Genomic DNA, 24,648 nt, shown 5'->3' with positions numbered 1-24,648 from the left:
CTACCGTTTATTTGGTGTTTGCTGTGTGCCAGGCACTTTCCTCAGTGCTTCATATTTCTTAACAAGGATTAGCACTATAAAACAGCTGGCCTAAGTACATTTTTGTCTTAAGATTCTTTTTTTTTTTTTTTAAGAGAGTTTTGCTATAAGGCATGTATGCTCGTAGGAGAGACAGAGAGACAGAAAGTGAGAAATCACTACCACCACCACCACCACCACCACCCCCAGAGGGAATGGCAATGCCACAATCCTTTCTCTTCCATTTCTCCTCTCAGGATTTTGGGCACACATGCACACATGCCCACCAGCATGAGTTGCAAGCTCCAAGTCTGGGACTCGAACCACTGGACTCGTCAGCCATGTGGGAGTCCAGTGACATAACAGTTATGCCATCTGCTGGTCCCCTGTCCTAAGATTCTAAAAGCAGCATAGTAAGGGAGACCTTGTGTTTTTTTTTTTTTTTTTTTTTTTTTTTTTTTTTGGGGGTTTTTCTTTTAGGAGCTTGCTCGGAGGTTTTCGCTATAGGGCACTTGCGCTCGCCAGACAGACAGAGAGAGACAGAGAGACAGAAAGCGAGAAATCACCCCCCCAGTGGGGGTGGCCACACTGCAATCCCTTCTCCTCCATTCTCCTCTCGGGATCTTGGGCATGCACGCACTCGCGCCCAGTGTGAGTTTTAAGCCACCCAGTCCGGGATATGAACTGTGGCCGACTATGTGGGAGTCCAGCAACATAGCCATTACGCTAACTGCTGGTTCCCGAGACCTTGATTCTTCACACTCTTGCCATCTCCTGTAGGGACGTCACTCCTGAGCCTCATCCCATCATCTGCAGAGTGGAGACAGGTCCAGCCTTGTAGAGCTGAAGGAATCCTGGGAACTGGGGCATGTGCAGGACCTACTGCCCAGGGGTTCCAGGGCCGAGGTCCAGGCCCTGAGGGCTATTGCTGGCCTCCCTCTCTAGATACCTGATGAAGCAACACATAGAGCTGTTCACACTCCAAGATTTGTTATTTCTCTCTCTCTCTCTCTGCTCTTTGCATCTTCGTTCCTTCAGCTGAAGCCGCACATCAATGGGCCCTTCACCCCCGACCTGGCCCACCCTGTGGCAGAAGTGGGCAGTGTGGCAGAGAAGGAAGGATGGCCCCTGGACATTCGAGTGGGTGAGCACCTCACACACCATTGGTTTCACAGGTCACGTGCCGCAACTCTGCCCAGACTGTAGGTAGCCCATGTGCTTCCCATGCTAGCAAAGCAGGCTCCTTCTGAAATAGCCTTTTCTTTATACCTTTTTTGGGTAAAGATTTATTTATTTTATTTATTGTTACTATATCTTAATTAGCAATAGGGCACATGCGCTCACCAGAGAGAAAGTGAAAGAAAGTAAGCTGCCAGATCCAGGACACGAACCATGGTCAGCCAGCTGGGAGCCCAGTGCCTCAACTACCTTGCCTCCTGCTGGCCCTTTATAGCTTTTTAAAAAAATTATTTTTTCTTAGTGTAAAATAAAACATGCTTATCGTAGAGAATATTGCCAGACAAGAACTTTAAAACACCCCATTCTCAACCCCCAACCAGAAATAATAAGCTCCAGGAGCTCTCTGAGAGGCGTGCCATTTCTCTGTATGTGCATACGCGTGCATACATTTCTCTGCTGTAACAACATTCGGTCACGCAGACCCGACTGCTTTATTTACCTTCTTTACAAATGCTGGCGTACTGGCATGTTAGCATCACTTTGGAGCTTGGAACCAAATGGCCTGAGCTTGAGTCCTATCTCTGCCACTGACTAGCCAGGTGACCCTGAGCAGGCCTCTTTACCCTCTGTGCACTGGTTCCCCAGGTATAAAACAGCAGTTTCAAGTTTAAAGTCGTCCTTGCACCTTTAAACTTGGTGGGAGGAATGATGAGTTAAGATGTGAGAAAACCTGTCTAGTGCCTAGCATAAAGTAAGTGTTATGTATTGTGTCACTCCTATAAGCTGCAGTAAATTTTTAAAAATCTTCAGTGGTTTAGTAATTAGAAAACAAGTTGCACAGGGCCAGCAGGTGGTATAGTGGTTAAGCCACTGAACTCCTACATGGCCAACTGTGGTTTGAGTCCTGGACCTGGCCGCTTGCCTTCTCACTTTCCCCTTCTCTCTATGATCAAATTAAAAATAATAATACAATTTTTAAAAAAATATTTTTTAAAAAGAAATTGCAGAATTGATAAGACTGTCTTTATAGATGGTGTGATGTCTTTCAGCTTTTATTGATGTCTTCAGTAACTGATGAACTATTTGTTTATTTATTTTGAAGAATTTTTTTTTTCTTAGAGCTCGTGCACTCGCTGGAGATAGAGACAGTAAGAGGGAAAGTGAGAAATCACCCCGAGAAGGATGGCCACGTTGCAATCCCTTCTTCGTTCTCCTCCCAGGATCTTGGGCATGCACGCATGTGCACCTTCATTTTCAAGCTACCTGTTCCAGGACTCGACTGCGGTCCACTATGTGAGAGTGCTGGCTCCCTAATAAACTTAACAAAAAGAAATTTTGAGGGACCAGCAGGTGGTGTGGTGATTAAGGTGCTAGACTCCTTGGGATCAGCAGATGGCATAATGGTTACATTATGGACTCCCATTTGGCCAACCACAGTTTGAGTCCCAGACCCGGCAGCTTAAAACAGACCAGATGTGTGTGCATATGTGCCCAAAATTCCGATATAATGGAGAAGGGACTGTGGCATGGCCATCCCCTCCAGTGAGTGATTTCTAACTTTCTGTCTCTTGTCTTGCCAGCAAGAGGGAAGGTGAGAAAGCAAGCCACCAGGTCCGGGACTTGAACCATGGTTGGCCATGTGGGAGTGTCCAGCACCTTAACCACCATGCCACCTGCTGGTCCCTATAAAGCAGGATTTTAAAATTTTTTTGGAGAGGTTTTTGCTATATGGCACGTGCGCGCGCCAGACAGACAGAGAGAGACATAGAGACAGAAAGCGAGAAATCACTCCCCGGGGGGATGGTCACGCCGCAATCCCTTCTCCTCCATTCTCTTGCACGCACACGCACCCGGTGTGAGTTTCAAGCCACCGGGCACGGGACACGAACCACGGTCGACTACGTGGGAGTCCAGCAACAGCCATTATGCTAACTGCTGGTTCCTGAAGTAGTTTTTTAAAAAAGAAAAAATACAAGAGTGTAAAAGGAAAATAAACCTCTCCCATCAGCCCCTGCCCCACAGTGATCACACTGCACAGTTGTACAAGCCTCTGACGTACACACGGGCATTTGACACTGGTGGAAAGTGGATTACGACACGAACGGTGATTGGTCATTACAGTGTCTCCCCTCAGATGACTGGGTCCTGAGAAGTCTGTTCTTCACTGATGGATAGTTACATTGCTCTCACTGCTGAAAACAGTGTGATCCTTGGCCCCGGCAGGTGGCATGGTGGTTAAAGGTACTAGACTCCCACAGGGCTGACTGTGGTTCGAGTCCCGGACCTGGCAGCTTGCTTTCTTACTCTACTACTCTCTCTCTCTCTCTCTCTCTCTCTCACACACACACACACACACACACACACACACACACTCCCTCTCTGGTCAAATTAAATAAAGTTAAAAAAAATACCGTGTGGTCCAACCCAGTTGGTGAGCTCTTGACCAGGTCTGGGTAATAGACGGGTAGAGAACTGGTCACCGTCTCTTCTTGACCTCGCCATTCCTATTGTGCCAGGTCTGATCGGCAGTTGCACCAATTCAAGCTACGAGGACATGGGGCGTTCGGCAGCTGTGGCCAGGCAGGCACTGGCCCATGGGCTCAAATGCAAGTCCCAGTTCACCATCACACCAGGCTCTGAGCAGATCCGTGCCACCATTGAGCGGGACGGCTATGTGAGTGTCCATATGCCCTGCCCTGCTCCTCTCCCCACCGGCCGCCCAGTACTGTGGCCTCAGGGCAGTCAGCAGGGCCCAGCAACAGCTCCTCAGCCTGCACACTGCTGACACTCCTTCCCATGAGACATTTCCTGCGCCCGACAGTGCCCTGTGCTCCTCTCCCCTACAGGCACAGATCCTGAGGGATGTGGGTGGCATCGTCCTGGCCAACGCCTGTGGCCCGTGCATTGGCCAATGGGACAGGTAAAACACACCTCTAATACGACAACCCCTTGTGTACTGGGAGGGAGACTCGGACGGTGAGGGGAGCCATTAGGCGAGTGTGGGGAGAAGCCTGTGGCTTCCAGCTCTGGGGCCTGCTGCGTGTTCTGACTGTCCTGAACCTCCCTGGGAAGTCCGGCTGGAAGTACAGAGGCATTAAGTGGCCACTCAGTTGAAGCTTGAGCTGGCAGGAGGGATCCAGCGAGGCCTCATCCTCATGGACTCAGCCCGGGGCTCTGATGGAGCCACTAGGTAGGGGGTAGGCCCAGGCCCAGGCCCAAAAGTTCAGGCCTTGGCCTGGGCTCTGGCTCTGTCCTAAGTCTGGTCTCAGGCAAGGCCCAGTGATCCTAAGGCTCCCTCCTGCCCCATGCATCCCTGGTCGGAGGCAGCATTTTCAGGGTCTTCCCATTTCCCCCTCCTCTGTCACTGGTGGGGCATATGCCACAGGAGCTCGGCCTTTCTGGCCTCAAGACAGGCTTGGTGACAAGGCGCCCAGTAACCCTGTCCTCTCTGACCCTGCAGAAAGGATATCAAGAAGGGGGAGAAGAACACAATCGTCACCTCCTACAATAGGAACTTCACAGGCCGCAACGATGCGAACCCTGAGACTCATGCCTTTGTCACATCCCCAGAGGTGAGCCTGCCTCCCTGTACCTGGCTGGTCCAGGAGTGGGGGAAAGGGGCGGGGACGGTCTAGCCCCGGCATCTTGTCCCCCGGGGTGTCCCTGCTGGTTTCCATCACCGGATGGCGAGATATTTAGCAGTGACTGACCATGGAATCTGGAATCTCACCACCTGCAACAGATCCCAGCCCTGCCTTTAACTAGCTGTGCGAGCTTGGCGTGCTCGTGTGCCTTCTCTGTGCCCCATTGCTCTGTGTCAGGGTCCCACTAGGAAGTATGTGGAGCCTTTGTGGTTTCTGACCCAAGGTGGGATTTGAACACAGGTCAGGCCTCGCTACCATCACCAGCCCCAAGTGCACCTCAGGTACTTGGAGGGTACAGCCCCAGCCACTGTGGGCACGTAACAGTCTCCCGAACGATGATTTACAGGACTGTCCCAGGAACACATTTAGCTGAGCGAGTGCAGGAAGGGCGCCTCCCGTGTCCCAGTGTGCCACCCACTTAGGAACATTCTCATCACAGCACTTCTGTGCCAGGGCCTCAGGCCACCCACCAGGGCAGAGGAGGCACCCAGTGCAGGCCTGGCCCCAAGGAGGGTGCTGAGCTCTAGCCCCAGCCAGGTGGCCCTTGGGTTCCTGAGGCCTCTGTTGGCCCAGCAGCCCATAGTCCCCGAAACAGTCCTGCAGCTCAGGCCTCCAAGGAACAGTGGGTCGGGGGGAACATGGAAATTTCCTGGCATCCACTGTTTCCAGTCTGGGCTTCTGCTGGGGTAGGGGGACGAGAGTGGTGTTGGCTGCTTCCTAACAAATTTGCCGCCTGCCTCTCAGATTGTTACAGCCCTGGCCATCGCAGGAACCCTCAAGTTCAACCCGGAGACTGACTTCCTGACAGGCAAGGACGGCAAGAAGTTCAAGCTGGAGGCTCCGGATGCAGACGAGCTTCCCCGAGCGGTGAGCAGGCGCGCTACCCTCTGCTGCCGGGCCCAGGTGTCTCGGGCTCCTTCCAGTTGCCCTGTGGCCAGGACACTTCCTTCCCACACCCTAGCACTGGAGGGCAGTCCCCCATGTGCGGGCAGGAGTGGCACTGTTAGTGAGAACCAGCTGTTCCCTGGCCGGGAGATGCTGCAGCCTGGATGTATGCCTTCTATGACAGCCTGTCTGTGTGGGTGCTAGGTTTGGGTGACCAGCACGTCCCTGTCCCCTGCTGCAGGAGTTTGACCCAGGGCAGGACACCTACCAGCACCCCCCCAAGGACAGCAGTGGGCAGCGGGTGGACGTGAGCCCCACCAGCCAACGCCTGCAGCTCCTGGAGCCCTTTGACAAGTGGGACGGCAAGGACCTGGAGGACTTGCAGATCCTCATCAAGGTGGGGAAACGGGCCCACCTGCCAGGGCTCCCAATCCTGCAGCCTTGGGGGACTTGGAACCTGGGTCTGGGTGGGTGTGTGCAGAGGTGAGGGCACTGTGGCCGCTTTCCCTGTCTGCCCCAGGCTCCACAGGGCTGGGTATGGCTGCCGCCCAGGGCTCTCTGGGGCTCCCTCCGTCAGCAGCTGGGGGAGCTACCTCTAGTTAAGTGGGCAGGTGACTCTGCACAGCAGGTCACACCCTTCTGACTGGACCACACAGAGCCTTGGGTTCTTGGTCCCAGGGACATCTGGGCATTATGCGTGCGGCCCATGTTTGGGCGCTGAGCCGGGCAGATGTAAGCCTTCACAGTGCGGGCCAGAGGCAGCCATTACTGTAGGCTGTGCACTAAGGAGTCACCATTAAGCTGCATGACAGATGAGACTGTTCAGTCGTCAGCACCAGACACGCCCCGGGCTCCTCTCCGTCTGGCATAGGGTCTGGCTGATCTTCCAGCCTGGGCAGCTCGTAGCTGGGGGCCACACCTGAACGGGGAGAGAACAGATACTTGTTTTTGTGTCCAGCCTGACCCCCTGGGAGTGGCGGTTCTGCAATAGAGCAACACGAGGCCTTTGGGTAGGTGAGGCCTGGGCCTGCTTGGCCCAGTGTGGAGCTCCAGGACCTTGGACTATGTGTCCAGAGCCAACCTGCCTTTTTTTTTTGAGAGAGAGAGAGAGATTTTTGCCATAGAGAGCATGTGCTTGCCAGACAGAAAGCGAGACATCATCTCCCCTCCACCCACTCAGCGGGGATGGCCACACCACAATCCCTTCTCCATTCTTCTCTCAGATTTTGGGCATGCGCACACATGCATGCTGAGTATTTTAAGCTGCTAGGTCTGGGACTTAAACCATAATCGACTATCTGGGAATCCAGTGACGTAACCATTACACCATCTGCTGGTCCCGACCTACTTACCACGGCACCTGGGTCACACACGGGGCCTGCTTGCGTTTCAAAGGCACACACTCATCTCTGTCCCCTCTGTTCACCCTCCCAAGGTCAAAGGGAAGTGTACCACTGACCACATCTCGGCTGCTGGCCCCTGGCTCAAGTTCCGTGGGCACCTGGACAACATCTCCAACAACCTGCTCATCGGGGCCATCAACATCGAAAACGGCAAGGCCAACTCTGTGCGCAATGCTGTCACCCAGGAGTTTGGCCCTGTCCCTGACACTGCCCGCTACTACAAGGTAGGTCAGGGTCACCGTGGGTAGTACTGAGGGCCTAGGGCCACCACGGGGAGCGTGTGCAGGAGCCAGAGAGAGTGCCGTCTAGACAGAGGGCAGCCTTGCAGCCCTCCCCGTGGCAGGGAAGGAATGAGACTCAGCTCACATCCATTGGAAGCCTCCCAGGAGGAGCAAGGGAGAGGGGCACTCTTTTTTTTTTTTAATAATTGTTTATTTTAAATTTTATTTATTCATTCATTTATCCTAATTTGACCAGAGAGAGACAGAGAGAGAGAAAATGAGAGAAAGCAAGCCACCAGGTCCAGGACTTGAACTGTGGTTGGCCATGTGGGACTGTCCAGCGTCTTAACCACTGTACCACCTGCTGGTTTCCAAGAGGGGCACTCTTAAGAGGTCTCTGGCCCCAAGCCTAAGAAAAGGGTTAAAAGAGACCTACCTTGAAGAGAAAGTGGCCAACTGAAGAGAAGAAAGGACCCACAACAGACCTCTCAGGGAACAGGCAGAGAGGGTCTGAGGCCAGGCCCTGGTGCTGGGGGGTGGTGAGGAGGTGCCCCCAAGGCCAGAGCCAGGGTCCAAGGCTCTTGGAGCATTTATTTATTCATTTATTTATGTAATTTATTTATTTAATTTTTGGGGAGAGGTTTTTGCTGTAGCACCAGACACGCCCCGGGCTCCTCTCCGTCTGGCATAGGGTCTGGCTGATCTTCCAGCCTGGGCAGCTCGTAGCTGGGGGCCACACCTGAACGGGGAGAGAACAGATACTTGTTTTTGTGTCCAGCCTGACCCCCTGGGAGTGGCGGTTCTGCAATAGAGCAACACGAGGCCTTTGGGTAGGTGAGGCCTGGGCCTGCTTGGCCCAGTGTGGAGCTCCAGGACCTTGGACTATGTGTCCAGAGCCAACCTGCCTTTTTTTTTTGAGAGAGAGAGAGAGATTTTTGCCATAGAGAGCATGTGCTTGCCAGACAGAAAGCGAGACATCATCTCCCCTCCACCCACTCAGCGGGGATGGCCACACCACAATCCCTTCTCCATTCTTCTCTCAGATTTTGGGCATGCGCACACATGCATGCTGAGTATTTTAAGCTGCTAGGTCTGGGACTTAAACCATAATCGACTATCTGGGAATCCAGTGACGTAACCATTACACCATCTGCTGGTCCCGACCTACTTACCACGGCACCTGGGTCACACACGGGGCCTGCTTGCGTTTCAAAGGCACACACTCATCTCTGTCCCCTCTGTTCACCCTCCCAAGGTCAAAGGGAAGTGTACCACTGACCACATCTCGGCTGCTGGCCCCTGGCTCAAGTTCCGTGGGCACCTGGACAACATCTCCAACAACCTGCTCATCGGGGCCATCAACATCGAAAACGGCAAGGCCAACTCTGTGCGCAATGCTGTCACCCAGGAGTTTGGCCCTGTCCCTGACACTGCCCGCTACTACAAGGTAGGTCAGGGTCACCGTGGGTAGTACTGAGGGCCTAGGGCCACCACGGGGAGCGTGTGCAGGAGCCAGAGAGAGTGCCGTCTAGACAGAGGGCAGCCTTGCAGCCCTCCCCGTGGCAGGGAAGGAATGAGACTCAGCTCACATCCATTGGAAGCCTCCCAGGAGGAGCAAGGGAGAGGGGCACTCTTTTTTTTTTTTAATAATTGTTTATTTTAAATTTTATTTATTCATTCATTTATCCTAATTTGACCAGAGAGAGACAGAGAGAGAGAAAATGAGAGAAAGCAAGCCACCAGGTCCAGGACTTGAACTGTGGTTGGCCATGTGGGACTGTCCAGCGTCTTAACCACTGTACCACCTGCTGGTTTCCAAGAGGGGCACTCTTAAGAGGTCTCTGGCCCCAAGCCTAAGAAAAGGGTTAAAAGAGACCTACCTTGAAGAGAAAGTGGCCAACTGAAGAGAAGAAAGGACCCACAACAGACCTCTCAGGGAACAGGCAGAGAGGGTCTGAGGCCAGGCCCTGGTGCTGGGGGGTGGTGAGGAGGTGCCCCCAAGGCCAGAGCCAGGGTCCATGGCTCTTGGAGCATTTATTTATTCATTTATTTATGTAATTTATTTATTTAATTTTTGGGGAGAGGTTTTTGCTGTAGGGCATGTGTGCTTGCCAGAAAGACAGAGAGACAGCGAGAAATCACCCCCCGGGGGGATGGCCACGCCGCAATCCCTTCTCTTCCATTCTCCTCTCGGGATCTTGGGCACGCACACACACGCACCTGGTGTGAGTTTAAGCCACCAGGCCCGGGACTCGAACTGCAGTCAACTACGTGGGAGTCCAGCTACATAGCCATTATGCCAACTGCTGGTCTCTCTTTGAGCATTTTTATACTTTGAGAAATTAGCAGAGCCAGGGCTGGACCCTAGTCCTGGCTTATCTGGGCAAGGGTCCTATGGCACCCCCTGGAAGCTGGGGGGACAGAGCGGGTGCTCCAGGAAAGGGGTGCTCTTCACCCAGGAGCCCACACCACTAGCTCTGCTGATGAGCTGTGACCATCACCACCCATCCACCTCTGTGTCCCTGGGGCCTGGTGGGCCTCATCCCACCCTGGCTTTGGCTGTCATGGGGAACAGATGAGGAAGGACCTCAGGAGGCTCAGTCTTGACCCCACCTGCTGCTTGTCTCATAGAAACATGGCATCAGGTGGGTGGTCATCGGAGACGAGAACTATGGCGAGGGCTCAAGCCGGGAGCACGCAGCACTGGAGCCTCGCCACCTCGGGGGCCGAGCCATCATCACCAAAAGCTTTGCCAGGATCCATGGTGAGCTCCAGTGGTGCCCATCCCCCTCTGCCCATGCTGATAGCCCAAGGTCATGACCAGGCAGGCCAGTGCCAAGTGAGGCCTGGAGCTGGCTCCCATGCTCACCTCAGGTTGTCCTTGCCACACCCGCAGTTCCCGTCCCACAGAACTGGAGAGTAGATGTGGCCAAAGAGCTTTCCTCATTATGCATGTCTATGGAAGGCCTCAGGACGTTGGCCCCACATGCACTGGGTTAGGACGCCTGAACAGGGCCATCACTGGGGGGTGGGCAGAGCTGAGCCTCACGGTCCCTGCCCCAGGTTAGACTTAGGCAGCAAGACTAGGGTTGTCTAAATCCCACCAGGATTTAGAAAAGGCAGCTTGGGGCTGGTGCTGTTCCCTAGAGTGGGGAGGCCTTGTTCCTGTCAGCTGAGCCCATCTCTTCCTTCCAGAAACCAACCTGAAGAAGCAGGGCCTGCTGCCCCTCACCTTCGCTGACCCAGCTGACTACAACAAGATTCACCCCGTGGACAAGCTCACCATTCAGGGCCTGAAGGACTTTGCCCCTGGCAAGGTCAGGTACCAGGGATGCAGGGGCCCTCCTAAGGGGGTAGGGTAAGGGACAGCCCCACCAGCAGCTCCTTCTGTGAACCTCAGTTCCAGATGGAAGGGCCCTAAAATTACATAGGCAACCCCCAGAGAGGAAGGGAAATGCCTTCCCAGACTCCGGGAGGAGCCAGCCGAGGCCCTCCCACAGACTACACTGTACAGGCCAGCAGCCCACTCCAGCAGAATGCTTGGACCAGCCATCTCTGGGGCTGCCCAGCAGGCCAGGACTTGGCTTGCCTATGGGTCTTCAAGGCCTCAGGGCAATGCCTGCCCCTCCTGCAAACTGAGGGTTTCTCAGGGCACCCAGCACACCCACTCACACCTGCCTTCTCCCTGCAGCCCCTGAAATGTATCATAAAGCACCCCAATGGGACCCAGGAAACCATTCTCCTGAACCACACCTTCAACGAGACCCAGATTGAGTGGTTCCGTGCCGGCAGTGCCCTGAACAGGATGAAGGAGCTGCAGCAGTGAGGCTGCCATCAGACGCTGCTGCCCGTCACCCCAGCACTGGTATCGCCAAGTACAGCTCCACTCTGCGTCGTCAGCAGAGCCAGATCTGAGCCATCCAGCCATGGCTTCTTGCTCCAAGACGGTGTGACCAGGCACGCTTTCTGCCCACCCCCTCCTACGTCTACAGCGACCCAAGTTTGGGGGGGTTCTTAAGTAATTTCTCAGCCCCTGCCTTCCTGTTTTAGTTTGGTTCAGATCTGAGCAGCTCCATGCAACTGTATTTATTTTTGATGACAAGACTCCATCTACAGAAGTTTTCTCCTGCCTGATCATTTCACTGGTGGCTGAAGGATTTGAGAGAACCTTTTGTTCTTGCAAGGAAAATAAGAATCCAAATTCAGTGACTTCCTGTGTGAGTGGTTGTCTGTGCCCTCTGTCCTCAACAAAGCCAGGGGTCGGGATGGTGCTATTCAGCCAAGCACAGCCACAGCTGGAGCATGTCCCAAGCCACAACAGAAAACCTCCGTCTCTTCCCACCTGGTCCGGTGTTCTTGTAGCCTCCCTGGTAGGCAGGGACAGACGGCCTGGGCTGGAGCCTCCAGGAAAAGCCTTCATCCCCATCCCCTCACTCCCAGGTGCTGGGAGCAGGTACCTCCCTGGGAGCAACTGCCACAAGCACGGCCAGTGCCCCCGTGAGCCAAAAGGCCAGGCCAGGAGGGCCTGGCAACCACCCTACAGCACTGTGGAGTGGAGGCCATGGGGTCTGAGAGCCCAAAGCCTTTGCCTCATAGAAACATGGCATCAGATGGGTGGTCATCAGAGACGAGAACTACGGCGAGGGCTCGTGCCAGGAGCACACACTCTTCCTGGCTGGGAGCCTGTCTGGCTGAGTTCTCTCTCTGGCAGGAAGGCAGCTGCCCAGGACAGTCCAGCTCCATTAGCCCCCAGCAGCCCCCAGGGCCCAAGCAGCTAGGCCAGCCTCCCTCCCTGTTACTTATGGAGCCACAGAGACCAACCCACCCAAAGCCACCCTGAGGCAGCCTGCTCCCTCACAAATGACTCCCAAGCCCAGCCACATTGGGCTGGGGGAAGAGTACTTTGGAAGTGATGGGGATGAGGAAGGACAGGATGTGCTGTCCCAGGGGTGGCAACTCAGTGACCTTGCACCATGACCTTGACCATGAGACAAGGGTGGCCTCTTCCCTACTGATGTTGCCACTGTTTATTATGTGTCCTTACTGTCGTTGGAAGCCACAAGTCCATGGGGACGCAGGACTTCAAGAAAAGCTCCAGAGGGCGCAGGGCCAGGAAGCTGGGATGGGAGAAGCCAGCGTGCACTCCCAGGCTGCAGACTCTCCGCCGTCGGCCTCCGCTGCTGCAGGCACGGCCATCTGCACCACCTTCCGAGGTGGGGGTAGGGGCTGGGTTGGGCAGGGTCCAGTCACGCCCCGGGGCTAGCTGCTGGTCCACCAGGAGAGAAGGCCCAGGCCCGGCTCACTGATGGAGCCCTATGGGGCAGAGAAAGAAAGGCTCATCTCATTGCCTCTCACTGCTTCAGGGCACGAGCCAACTCAGGCAAGAGCTAGCGGGGACCCAGCTTTCTTGGCACCGTGTCAGCAGAGGGCAGGTGGGACTCAGGAAACCTAGGAGCCACCCAGCACTAAAGCATCCCTGGTTGGCAACATCGGGCCACAGTGCTGGCCCATCTCAGGCCCTCAGCAGATGCAAGTCTTCCTCACTCCCGGGTCTGCCCTAACAGGGTGCCCAGCAGGCCAGTCCAAGGCCTGCCTTCCTGAGCCAATGTAGTCCAGTCTGACCACAAAGGCCACGAGGCCCAGCATCCCAGGCTCACTCTGAGCATCACCTCTTTGGGGCCCTTTCCTTGCCTTCTGCCTCCCTCAAACCCCCCTCGGTGGCCTTTGCTCCTAGTGGGCCCCAGCGGCCTTGTCATCCAGCGTGGTCTCTGCCCCTCATCCCAGATTGTTTCTTCAAGTTCCAGGGATGAGGCAGGACATCTGTCCCAGCTGCAGCACCTCACAGCCAGGGCCTGCAGAACCAGGCTCTCAGAAAAGTGACCACCAAGGCCATACAACTGGGACCTGGGCCCTGGTCCTAAGGAGCCCCCTTCCCTCCCGCCATGGCTGGATCCTATCGCCACACTGAAGCTTTGGCAGCCTCACCAGGACCTACCACAAGTGTGTATGGAGCCTCCTTCTTTGGCAGCTCCTCGCTGGAAGAGGTGGCCTCAGCCGAGCTGGGCCCTGAGGGGGATGTGTCCACGAAGCTCTCATCTACCACTCGGAAGCGAATCTCCTCACCCGTGTCCATGTACAGGTCGTGTGCGCCCTCCTCCGTCTCATACTCCCACACCCACACCTGCTCTGCTTCATCGCTGTGGGGCCAGGGTCAAGGTCACAACCAGCCCCACTGAACACGGTGGCAGCACTCCCCCAGGAACCAGTCACAAGTTGTGGTCACTTTAAGCAGGTCCCAGGCCGATTTGCAAGGCCTGGGCCCCACAGTGAGCAGAATGCAGATTGGAAAAAATGGGGCCCCCAGCCCAGCACCAGGACACGCACATCCTCAGAAATAAGAGCAAGAGGTACCCCCTGTTTTGAGGTGCTACTCACAGTCCCTTACACCCATCCTATCCAAGTTTTGTGATGATCTAAAGGGCAGGTAGCTCAAGGACACTGTGGGATAGGAAGTCACCTGCCTGAGGGCCCACAGCTGGGGATAGGGCCAGAACCAACCCCTGTACTCTGCCACGCAGGAGAGCGAGGGCCAGCCCAACCACCATGGCAGAGCCTACCCTGAGGAGCACACTGCTGCCCTCTGCTGGCCTGATCCCTTACATGGCCCCAGGCTGAGGCCTGTTAGTACCACAATGACCATCCCAAGCAGCAAGGGAAGGCCTAGGATGGGGTCAGTGGAAGACCCAGGAGAGGAAAACGACCAAGCTCAGGACCAGGCACATAGGCACGGCCTCACTGCCAGGAGGTGGGGAGGTGGGCTGGCCAGGGCAAAGCTTCCGTGGAAGGATCTCAGGTGATCCTAGCAGGCTGCCGCAGCCCTCATGGTATGCAGCAAACAACCTGCACGCCTGAGACAGCGGCAAGAAACACAGGCAGGGTCATTGTGGAAGCGCAGGCAGGTCGGCACTTCTAGAGCAGGAGTGGATGCCAGTGTAGGTCACGGGACCCAAGGGCCATCCCACGGACTGGGGACCCTCCTCTGGAGAGGCCTGAGCACCTTCTTAACCTTGGGAGGATACAACTTGGCTGGCTGTTGCAGTGATTCCGGGGGGATGAGAATGTCATCGAAGAACCCTAGAGAGACTGGAAGAGATGAGGGAGGTGAGATGGCACAGGACAGTCTCAAACGACAAACATGGGGTCTACATACTTACAGACAAGCCCCTTACCCAGTGGCGTCCTAGGGCAGGAGGCCCAGCTGAGTCACTGCCTCGGTCTCAGCCTGTACCAGCCACACACCCTGGGCAGCTCCGGGCAGAGGCCCAGGTGCCTGGTCACTTGCCAGTCCTGAGGTGGACATGGTACACAACAGGGACTAGTGGGCCCTGGAGACCCCCAGGCACCCTGGCAACTACAGTGCCTACCCTGAGTACTGGTTTTCAGCCTTGCAGTGAAACTTCCTGCCTAAGGTCCTCACTAGACATATAAGAACAGGTGCTGGGCCCTGCCTGCGTCAGTCCTGGAAGACGAGTGAGCTTCCAACACCAGGGCAAGACCACCTGCCCAAAACACGCCCACGCCTCAACGGAGGGCCAAATGCCCTTGCCGTGCACCCCGTCCACCTGCCACAGCCCACACCCAAGCTCAGCAGAGGGCCAGCCGCCCTTACCGTGCACTCCTTCGGGGCTGCAGCCTCTGATCTTCCCGATCAGAATCTCGTCCAGGAATGGATGGAACACCACGTAGCGAAAATGGACTGTAAGGACAAAAGTATGTCTGTAAGGAGCTAGGATGAAGGCTGGAGCTGAGACCAGGCCGCCATGCGCCCACTGTCAACCTAGCATGCTACCGGAGGCCTCCCTGCCAAGTGCCCTGCAGACCCAGACCTGTCCCAAACCAGGCTACAGCTTGGCTTCCCTTGAGCGGAGGGCTGGCTCCTAAATCTGTCGCACCTGAGCCCAGACTCTGGCCATCAGTGATGCCAAGGTCAATGCCAACCTTCCTCTAGGGTCTGTCTTTTAAATTCTAAAAAGGACAGATACCATCAGCAAGGGGAGCTAGGTTTAGAAGCAAGCTCCCCGTCTGCACTGATTGGCAAAGCTGGCCCCGGGCACAGCTCTGACCTGGAACAAGATGCTGAGCGTACCCTGAGAAGGGGGAAGGGCGATGAGGCAATAGCCCCCCTGAAATACCTCGGTGGGGTCCTAGGCCCTGCCCTAGACAGTCCCCGCTCACCTGACCACAGATAGGGTCTGTACCCATATCACAGGCCCTGGGAGAAGACATGTGCGTCACTCATTCTCCCCCCTGACTGAAGCCCCACGAGTGCATCCACTACGGGCCGGAAAGCAAAACCAGGCCGCCCCAGTCATCGGCTGACTGCCCATCATGGCCCACCTGTGCCAGCTGTCCTGCCCCCTCCATGAGGAGGAGGAAGCAGTTCAGAGAGCTTGGGTAACCTGCTCACTGCCACGTTGTGTTCCACCCCAATTCTGCCACAGGAGACACCAAGTCATTTTTCTGAACCAACCAGACGGGCACGGATTGAATCCTGCCTTGTCCAGACAGGCTCCATCCCCAAACACAGGCCCCACCACGCTCCTGGTCACTGGCCTGCCGGCATCACCCCAGGACAGCAGGGCTGCTGCTCCCAACTGCTTCTCCAGGGCTCCTCGGGTAAAAGGGATGAGGAAAGGAGGGGCTCACACCCCTCTCTCCATGCTGCTAGTGAGCAGAGGGCGGCCAAGGGTCACTTGCCTACAGGGTGGAAAAACCCTGTCCCCCACATGACTGGTTGAGTTCAGCTGCATAAATCCTCCCAGAGCTCCAGCAGCTTTGTGACGTGCCTGCCATGTGATCCAATGCCGCGGGAGCTCCAGCCTGGAACCACCACGTCCAAAGCCAACGGTGAGCGGCCTACTGCCCGCCGACAGACGGAGATAAACACGACGTGGTGTGCAGCTATGATGAAATATGAGCCAGCCTCCGAAAGGGGATTCTGACAGGCCACAGCATGGCTGAATCTTAGGGACATTAGGCCAAGTGAAAGAAGCCAGCCACAAAAGGCCACGTACTATACGATTATTTACATGGAAAGTCCAGAACAGGCAAATGCACAGGGACAGAAAGCAGACAGGTGGTCAGCGGCTGGGTTCAGGGGAGGATGAGGGCCGACGGATGGGAAGTGTGCTTTCTCACTGGGCTGTGAAACACATTCTGCAGTTAGATAAAGGTGACAGTTGTGCAACAGCGGGCAGACTGAAGGCCACTACATCATTTGTGCCTGTAGCATAGCAGCTGGGCACTAACCAGGGTTCAAGTCCCAGCCCTATCTGCTTGAAAAACACACTGCATGCTGGCAATCCCAGGACCCTGATGGATGGAGAGCTAGAGGAAGAAAGACTGCAGTGCGACCAGGCCCTGCTGGGGATTGCTTTCTCACTTTCTCTCCCGCTTGCACATGCACCTTTGGCTTTAAAAAATAAAGATGGGACCAGCAGATAGTGTAACAGTTACGTCACTAGACTCCCAAGTAGTCAACCATGGTTGAGTTCCAGACATAATGGCTTAAAACTCACACTGGGGAGACCAGCAGTTAGCGTAATAGCTATGTCGCTGAACTCCCATGTAGTCGACCGCAGTTCTAGTCTCAGACCCGGTAGCTTAAACTCATGCTGGGCACATGTGGGTGCATGCCCAAGATCCTGAGAGGAGGATGGAGGAGAAGGGATTGTGGGGTGGCCATCCCCCCTGGAGGGTAATTTCTCACTTTCTATCTCTCTGTCTCTCGCTGTCTTTCTGGGAAGCGCACGCGCCCTATAGCAAAAACCTCTCCAAAAAAAACAAACTCATGCTGGGTTGGGGCCAGCAGGTGGCATGGTGGATAAGGGCGCTGAACTCCCACATAACTGACCATGGTTCGAGTCTTGGACCTGGAGGCTTGCTTTCTCACTTTCCTTCTCTCTTACTTTCTCTCTCTGTGTCTTTCTGGTCAAGTTAAAAAATAAAATGAATGAATAAATAAAAATAAATAATTATTTTTAAAAATAAATATAACTTAAATTAAATTAAAAACAAGGTGGACCAGCAGATGGCATAATGGTTACATCACCAGAGTCCCACATGTGGTTTGAGTCCTGGACCCAGAGGCTTGAAACTCGCGCCAGGGACGTGTAAGTGTGTCCCCAAGATCCCCAGAGGAGAATGGAGAAAAAGGGACTGCAGTGTGCCCATCTCCCCTGCGGGTGATTTCTCGCTTTCTGTTTCTCTCTCTCTCTCCCTCCAGCAAGCACACACACCTTATAGCAAAACTCTCTCTTAAAAAAAAGGGGACCAGCAGGTTGTATGGTAGCTAAGGTACTGAACTCCCACATGGCTGACTCCAGTCCTAGTCTCAGACCTGGTGGCTTGCTTTCTCACTTCCCTCTCTCTCTCTGGTGTCCTATAGCAAATTTAAAAATAATAAATAAGGGGTCAGCAGGTGGCGTGGTGGTTAAGAGCACTGGACTCCCACATAGCCAACTGCAGTTCAAGTCCCAGACCAAGCAGCTTGTTTTCTCACTCCTCCCCACTCTGTCGCTCTCTGGTCAAATTAAAATACATAAATAAATAAATAAAGTTGAATAAAATAATTCTTTAAAAATGGGGGGTCTGGCACCAGCAGTTAACGTAATGGCTATATCGCTGGACTCCCATGTAGTTGACCGTGGTTCGAGTCCTGGACCCGGTGGCTTAAATTCACACCGGGTGTGTGTGCGTGCGTGCCCAAGATCCCGAGAGGAGAATGGAGGAGAAGGGATTGCGGCATGGCCATCCCCCAAAATGAATGAATAAATAAAAATAAATAATTATTTTTAAAAATAAATATAACTTAAATTAAATTAAAAACAAGGTGGACCAGCAGATGGCATAATGGTTACATCACCAGAGTCCCACATGTGGTTTGAGTCCTGGACCCAGAGGCTTGAAACTCGCGCCAGGGACGTGTAAGTGTGTCCCCAAGATCCCCAGAGGAGAATGGAGAAAAAGGGACTGCAGTGTGCCCATCTCCCCTGCGGGTGATTTCTCGCTTTCTGTTTCTCTCTCTCTCTCCCTCCAGCAAGCACACACACCTTATAGCAAAACTCTCTCTTAAAAAAAAGGGGACCAGCAGGTTGTATGGTAGCTAAGGTACTGAACTCCCACATGGCTGACTCCAGTCCTAGTCTCAGACCTGGTGGCTTGCTTTCTCACTTCCCTCTCTCTCTCTGGTGTCCTATAGCAAATTTAAAAATAATAAATAAGGGGTCAGCAGGTGGCGTGGTGGTTAAGAGCACTGGACTCCCACATAGCCAACTGCAGTTCAAGTCCCAGACCAAGCAGCTTGTTTTCTCACTCCTCCCCACTCTGTCGCTCTCTGGTCAAATTAAAATACATAAATAAATAAATAAAGTTGAATAAAATAATTCTTTAAAAATGGGGGGTCTGGCACCAGCAGTTAACGTAATGGCTATATCGCTGGACTCCCATGTAGTTGACCGTGGTTCGAGTCCTGGACCCGGGAGCTTAAATTCACACCGGGTGTGTGTGCGTGCGTGCCCAAGATCCCGAGAGGAGAATGGAGGAGAAGGGATTGCGGCATGGCCATCCCCCCTGGGGGGTGATTTCTCGCTTTGTGTGTCTCTGTCTCTCTCTGTCTTTCTGGCAAGTACACGCGCCCTATAGCAAAAACCTCTCAAAAAAAAAAAAAGGGGGGTGGGGGTATCAGCAGATGGCATTTGTGGTTAAGGGCTCTGGACTCCTACAGGGCCGACCACGGTTCATGTGCCAGACCTGGTGGCTTGCTTTCTCACTTCCCCCAACTCTGTCCCCTTTCTGGTCAAATTAAAAATAAATAAAGTTACATAAAATAATTCTTTTTTAAAAAATTAAATAAATAAATAGAGGCTAGCAGGTGGTCGTTAAGGGCGCTGGACTCCCATATGGCTGACTGTGGTTTGAGTCCTGAACCTGGTGGCTTGCTTTCTCACTCCTCCCCACTCTGGCCCTCTCTGATAACATTAAAAATAAATAAAGTTAACGTTGCTGGACCCCATGTACTTGACCATGGTTCCAGTCCCGGACCCGGTGGCTTAAAACTCACGCCGGGTGCGTGTGTGTGCATGACCAAGATCCCGAGAGGAGAACGGAGGAGAAGGGATTGCGGTGTGGCCATCCCCACTGGGGGGTGATTTCTTGCTTTCTGTCTCTCTGTCTCTCTCTGTCTGGCGAGCGCACGCACCCTATAGCAAAAACCTCGAAATAAATAAATAAAGTTAAATAAAGTAATTCTTTTAATTAAATAAATAAATAAATAAAATTAAGAAATTCTTTAAAAAACAACAGGGGCCAGCAAATGACAAAACGGTTATGTCATTGAATTCCCATGTGGTCGACTGCAGTTTGAGTCCTGGATCTAGTGACTTAAACTCACACCAGGCACATGTGCTTGCATGCCCAAGATCCCAAGAGAAGAATGGAGGAAAAGGGATTGCAGCATAGCCATTCCCCCTGGGGGGTGATTTCCCACTTTCTGTCTTTCTGGTGAGCACATGTGCCCTATAGCAAAAACTGGTTCAAAAAAAAATTCTGGGGAGTAAAAGACTACTTGTATTCAATGATAATTATGGTCTCTATATTATTATCATGAAATGGTACAGATGAAAAATAGCAACACATTCTGAACTAAAACCTGGAATTTTTTCCTTAATTGTATTGATTGTTATTAAGTTTTAATTTGACTAGAGAGAGACAGAAAGTGAAGGTGAGAAAGCAAGCTGTCCAGTCTGGGATTGAACCCCATTAGCCAGGTGGGAGTCCAGTGCCTTAACCACACCACCTGCTGGTCCCTAAATCTAGATTTTTAACAAATTACATTTAAGCTGAACTAGCACAGTGGTCTTCAGCAACCTAGTTCTTAATCACCAACTGCAGTTAGAGTCCCGGACCTGATGGCTTGCTTTCTTACTTTTCCTCTCTCTCTCTCTTTCTCTCAGGTCAAATTAAAAATAAATGAATAATTATTTAAAAAACAATAACAACCACAAAGATGGGACATAGCATGAATGACCTGGTGCTCTGAGCCCTCTCTAAGGACGTGCTGGCCCACAGTCCTGGGCAGGTCACTGCAGTTGGCCTCAAAGCAAGGCAACTGACCCCACTACAAAACAACCAGTGCAGGACCAGCAGCTGGCATAATGGCTATGTCACTGGACTCCCATGTAGTCGACCGCAGTTCAAGTCCTGGACCCGGTGGCTTAAACTCATGTCAGGTGCATGTGCATGCATGCCCAAGATCCTGAGAGGAGAATGGAGGAAAAGGGACTGAGGTGTGGCCTTTGCTCCAGGGAGTGATTTCTCACTTTCTGTTTCTGTCTTTCTGGTGAGCACATGCACCCTATAGCAAAAACCTCTCAAAAACAAACAAAACCAACCAGTGCTGCACGGTACTCAAAGGGCCATGAGGGCCTCTCTTGCTCCAAGTGTTAACCCCACTGTGTAGTGAGGAAGCTGAGGCCGAGAGGGTAGCGTCACCTGCCCAGAGTCCCTACCCAGGGGTCAGAGTCAGCACGCAAAACCCAGGGCTCCATGCCTCACATTTCATTCCCCAAAAGAACAGCCACCCAGGTGGAAGGAGGGTGGGAGCCCATCAAAAAACGACAGTGGAAATCTTACGCCAAGTGCCAGAAACATCCAACTGGATGGACAGAATTTCTTCAAACTTGACTCTTTTTCCTCCCAATTTTTCTCAACATTCTGGTACCGAGGACCACAGCTTGCTAGACAGCGGAGGGCCCTGTCAAATGCAGAGGCTGGGCTCAGCCTGGCACCCTTGTCAGCTAACGGAGACAAGCCATGGTCTTCCTTTCCCGCTGAGGAAGGTGCTCCTGGTCAGTACGAGGAGGCCTGCTCCTCAGGGATCATGCAGAGCATGGAGTGTCCCGGGAACGATCCAGTCTCTGCGGGCTGGACACACACCAGGTGGTCTCATGGCACATTCTGGAATGCCTGACATCTCCGTGGTGAGTGGGTGACCCACACAGACTGAGGCAGGGTTTGTGAGAACCCCCTGGCATTTTTAAAAAATTATTTATTTAACTTGATTAATATTATTTTTTAATTTGACCAGAGAGAGAAAAGAGAGCAAGAGGGAGATGGGAGAAGAGAGAGGGAGAGTGATAAAGCAAGCCACCAGGTCTAGCACTCAAACCAAGGTCAGCCATGTGGGAGTCCAGCACTTCAACCACCACCACGTGCCGGCCCCAACCGGGGCACTTTTTAAAAACCAAGTATTTGGGTCTGGTCCCTGGGATTCTGACCCAGTAGCCTGGAGCTGGCTGGGAAGCTGTGTTACATTCTTTTTTTAAATTTTTTTTAAGAGGCTTTTGTCTCAGGGTGCGTGCACTAGCCAGAGAGAGAGAGAAAAAAAACAATGAGAGGGAAAGTGAGAAATCACCCCACAGAGGGGATGGCCGTTCCACAATCCCTTCTCCTCCATTCTCCTCTTGGGTTCTTGGGCACACACACACACACGCCCAGCATGAGTTTCACATCACAGGGTCCAGGACTCAAACCATGGTTGGTCACATGGGAGTCCTGCAACATCACCACTATCTGCTGGCTCCAAGGCACCTGTGTTTCTAACAAGTGCCCGGGTAATGCCCAAGGCGACATGGCTACACTCCGAGGAGCCCTGATCTGGCTCTGTCTCCCTGTACTTCAGATGTGGCCCAGCTGGTCTCTCTATGGGGGCCTCTCTCCAGCCCTCCCCTCTTCCAGGATCAGGTAACCAGTCACCAACCCTGACCCACAGCCCTTTCAGCTCAACCACAGTTAAGTCCATCCCTCCGTCTTCTGACCCTGAGCCTTGCCATGTGCCCTGCTTGGGATGAAGCTTGGCCGAGGGGATCTAAGCAGGCAGAGGTCTGAGAGCTGAGCGACGGACCCTGGAAACTGCCAGCCCCATCGGCCTGCTGTGAGATGAGACACACGAAGCAGATGAGCCAGCCTAGCTCAGGGCCCCTGGCTAGCCCGTCTGCCAGCCACCAGAACGGGAGGCGATCCTATACTGTCCAGCCCCAGCCAAGCCAGCTCCGGAGAACCAACAGACCACAGGACTAGGAGAAACAGCCCACTCCAAGAGCCCCGAGCACTCCCCAGGTGCCAAGATCCTGTCCTAAGAGCATGACAGGTATTAACTCTTGAATCCTCACCACAGTCCTGAAATATAATAAAATCTGTTAGCTGCATTTTACAGGTGAGAAAACAGGTTACTTTTTTTTTTTAATTGCCAGAGGGCATGTGTGCTCATCAGGAAGAGAGGCACACGAAGCAAGGGGTAGGGGTTCGCCGTCAGGATTTTAGGCATGTTCGCACTTGTGCCCAGCATGTTTTTCAAGCTGTCATGACTGGAATTTGAAATTTGGTTAGCCATGTGGGATCCAGCTCCCTACACACAGTGCTTAACCATTGTGCTATGAGGCCAGCCCAAGAAGTCACTCAGGACACACAGCTAGTAAGAGCTGGGAACTGAATACAGAGGCTACACTTCTTTTTTCTTTTTTTTTTTTAAAGATTTATTTATTTTTTTATTCATTTCAATTTGACCAGAGAGAGACACACACAGAGAGAGAGGAAAGTGAGAAGGGAAGCCACCAGGTCCAGGACTCGAACCATTGTCGGCTATGTGGGAGTGTCCAGCGCCTTAACCATCACACCACCTGCTAGTCCCACAGAGGCTACACTTCTAATTGTTCCCTCCTGCCCCTTAAATCCACCGCCTCTCTGCTCTTCACACCTCAGACCCAGCAATGGCAGCCACACAGTGTTCTCCTGTCTGACCTGTCCTCTTCCCTTCCGAGGTCCAAGCACATAGCAGGGCCCAGGAGTGGATGAGAACAACAGGCGGTGTGGAGCCACCCTCTCTGAGCTGCAGGGGCCTTGAATCACCTAGTCCACCTCCCCAACCCCTGGGGTCTCATGGATGTAGAAACTGAGGCTCAAAGAGGGGAAAGGTCTACCCATTGTCAGTGAGTCAATTTTTGGCAGAGCTGAAACTAGGACCCTGGTCTCCCAAGCCCCAGACCAAGACTCCTGCCAGACCTCTCTCAGCCATCTCTGCATCTTGTCCTCCCTTGAGCTCTGAGGAAGCTCAAAGCCCCGAGAAAATACACACCTTTTGTGTGTGATGCACCGTCCCCCGGGAACACGTAGGCGTCCTCCAGTTTGGTGATGTCGAACAGGCAGATGCAGAGTCCCACGCTGTACACAACCTGTATGCACACACGGACACGCACACTCATACACGGTGATCCCTGGGCCAGCTCCCAGGCAGTCCCTCCTGACCCTCACAACCACAGCAAGCTGCGATTATCCCTTTTCAGACAAAGACTGGGAAGGAACCTCAGAAGGGGGTGGGGCTCTGGAAGGAGTGGGTGGTGGTGAAAAGAACAGATGCAGGTTCTAAGGGCAGCTCCACCACTGTATGGTCACCTAGGGGGTCATTTCAACTCTTTGAGCCTCAGTTTCCCCATCTGCAAAAAGGAAATACCAGGCTGCAGGGTTGTTGAATAGAGAGATCATGAATGGAATGCCCCATCCTAGTGCCAGACTCACAATCTAGAAATAGTCAATCAAGAATGATGTGTCTTTTTTTTTGGGGGGGGTGGGGTGGGTATTTTTGCTATAGGGCGCATGCACTCACCAGAAAGACAGAGAGACAAAGTGAGACGGAGAGATGGAAAGCAAGAAATCACACCCCACAGGAGATGGCCCCGCTGCAATCCCTTCTCCTCCATTCTCTTCCTGGGATCTTGGGCACGCACGCACAAGCGCCCAGCATGAGTTTAAGCCACGGGGTCCTGGACTCGAACTGCGGTTGACTACATGGGAGTCCAGTGACATAGCCATTACACTAACTGCTGGTCCCAAGAATGATGATTATTACACATGAGGGTCAGAGAGCGTCAGAACTACAGCTAAACTCCATTATGCTTTCAACCAACATTTCAGACACACAGATGTGGTCTCGGTAATGCAGCTGGCAGAGCGAAGCATGGCCACAGCAGGCAAAAATCCCGTGCCACAGTGTTCCAAACTACTGGCCACTTGTCTGCTTGTCTGCCACCAAGGTTGCCATCCCCCAGTTGCAGCCCCTGCAGGAACCACTAAAGGAAAAGCAAGAGGCTCAGAGAGCGCAGAATGGCAGCTGGACCTCACGGGGGGTGAGGCCACAGAATGCAGACGGCTTTGGGGGCACACGGCTTTGGAGGCACATGGAAG

At 53.4% G+C, this 24,648-nt stretch overlaps 2 protein-coding genes across 2 annotated transcripts in view; one reads left to right on the top strand and one right to left on the bottom strand.

Annotated features, from left to right (window-relative positions):
• Nucleotides 1–11,559, top strand: part of ACO2 (aconitase 2) — a 54,071-nt gene extending 42,512 nt beyond the window's left edge. Inside the window, exons 9-18 of the mRNA XM_006150732.3 lie at nt 1,057–1,162; nt 3,714–3,871; nt 4,044–4,117; nt 4,658–4,769; nt 5,586–5,708; nt 5,968–6,123; nt 7,162–7,353; nt 9,982–10,114; nt 10,546–10,667; nt 11,042–11,559. Of these exons, the coding sequence (XP_006150794.1) occupies nt 1,057–1,162; nt 3,714–3,871; nt 4,044–4,117; nt 4,658–4,769; nt 5,586–5,708; nt 5,968–6,123; nt 7,162–7,353; nt 9,982–10,114; nt 10,546–10,667; nt 11,042–11,176 (1,311 nt within the window). The 3' untranslated portion in view covers nt 11,177–11,559. The remainder of the gene's footprint in view (nt 1–1,056; nt 1,163–3,713; nt 3,872–4,043; nt 4,118–4,657; nt 4,770–5,585; nt 5,709–5,967; nt 6,124–7,161; nt 7,354–9,981; nt 10,115–10,545; nt 10,668–11,041) is intronic.
• A 788-nt stretch (nt 11,560–12,347) lies between these two features.
• The window catches only part of POLR3H (RNA polymerase III subunit H), a 14,551-nt gene continuing 2,250 nt past the window's right edge, over nt 12,348–24,648 (bottom strand). The window contains exons 2-6 of the mRNA XM_006150730.3: nt 23,543–23,639; nt 15,020–15,106; nt 14,430–14,493; nt 13,346–13,547; nt 12,348–12,663 (exon numbers count right to left, since the gene is read on the bottom strand). Coding sequence (XP_006150792.1) covers nt 12,610–12,663; nt 13,346–13,547; nt 14,430–14,493; nt 15,020–15,106; nt 23,543–23,639 — 504 coding nt within the window. The 3' untranslated portion in view covers nt 12,348–12,609. The remainder of the gene's footprint in view (nt 12,664–13,345; nt 13,548–14,429; nt 14,494–15,019; nt 15,107–23,542; nt 23,640–24,648) is intronic.

The sequence above is a fragment of the Tupaia chinensis genome, unplaced genomic scaffold (genome assembly GCF_000334495.1).
Source record: "Tupaia chinensis unplaced genomic scaffold, TupChi_1.0 Scaffold000294_5, whole genome shotgun sequence".
NCBI lineage: Eukaryota > Metazoa > Chordata > Mammalia > Scandentia > Tupaiidae > Tupaia > Tupaia belangeri.
The sequence above is the reverse complement of the archived record's forward strand: the minus strand, read 5'-3'. Positions and strand labels throughout refer to the sequence as shown.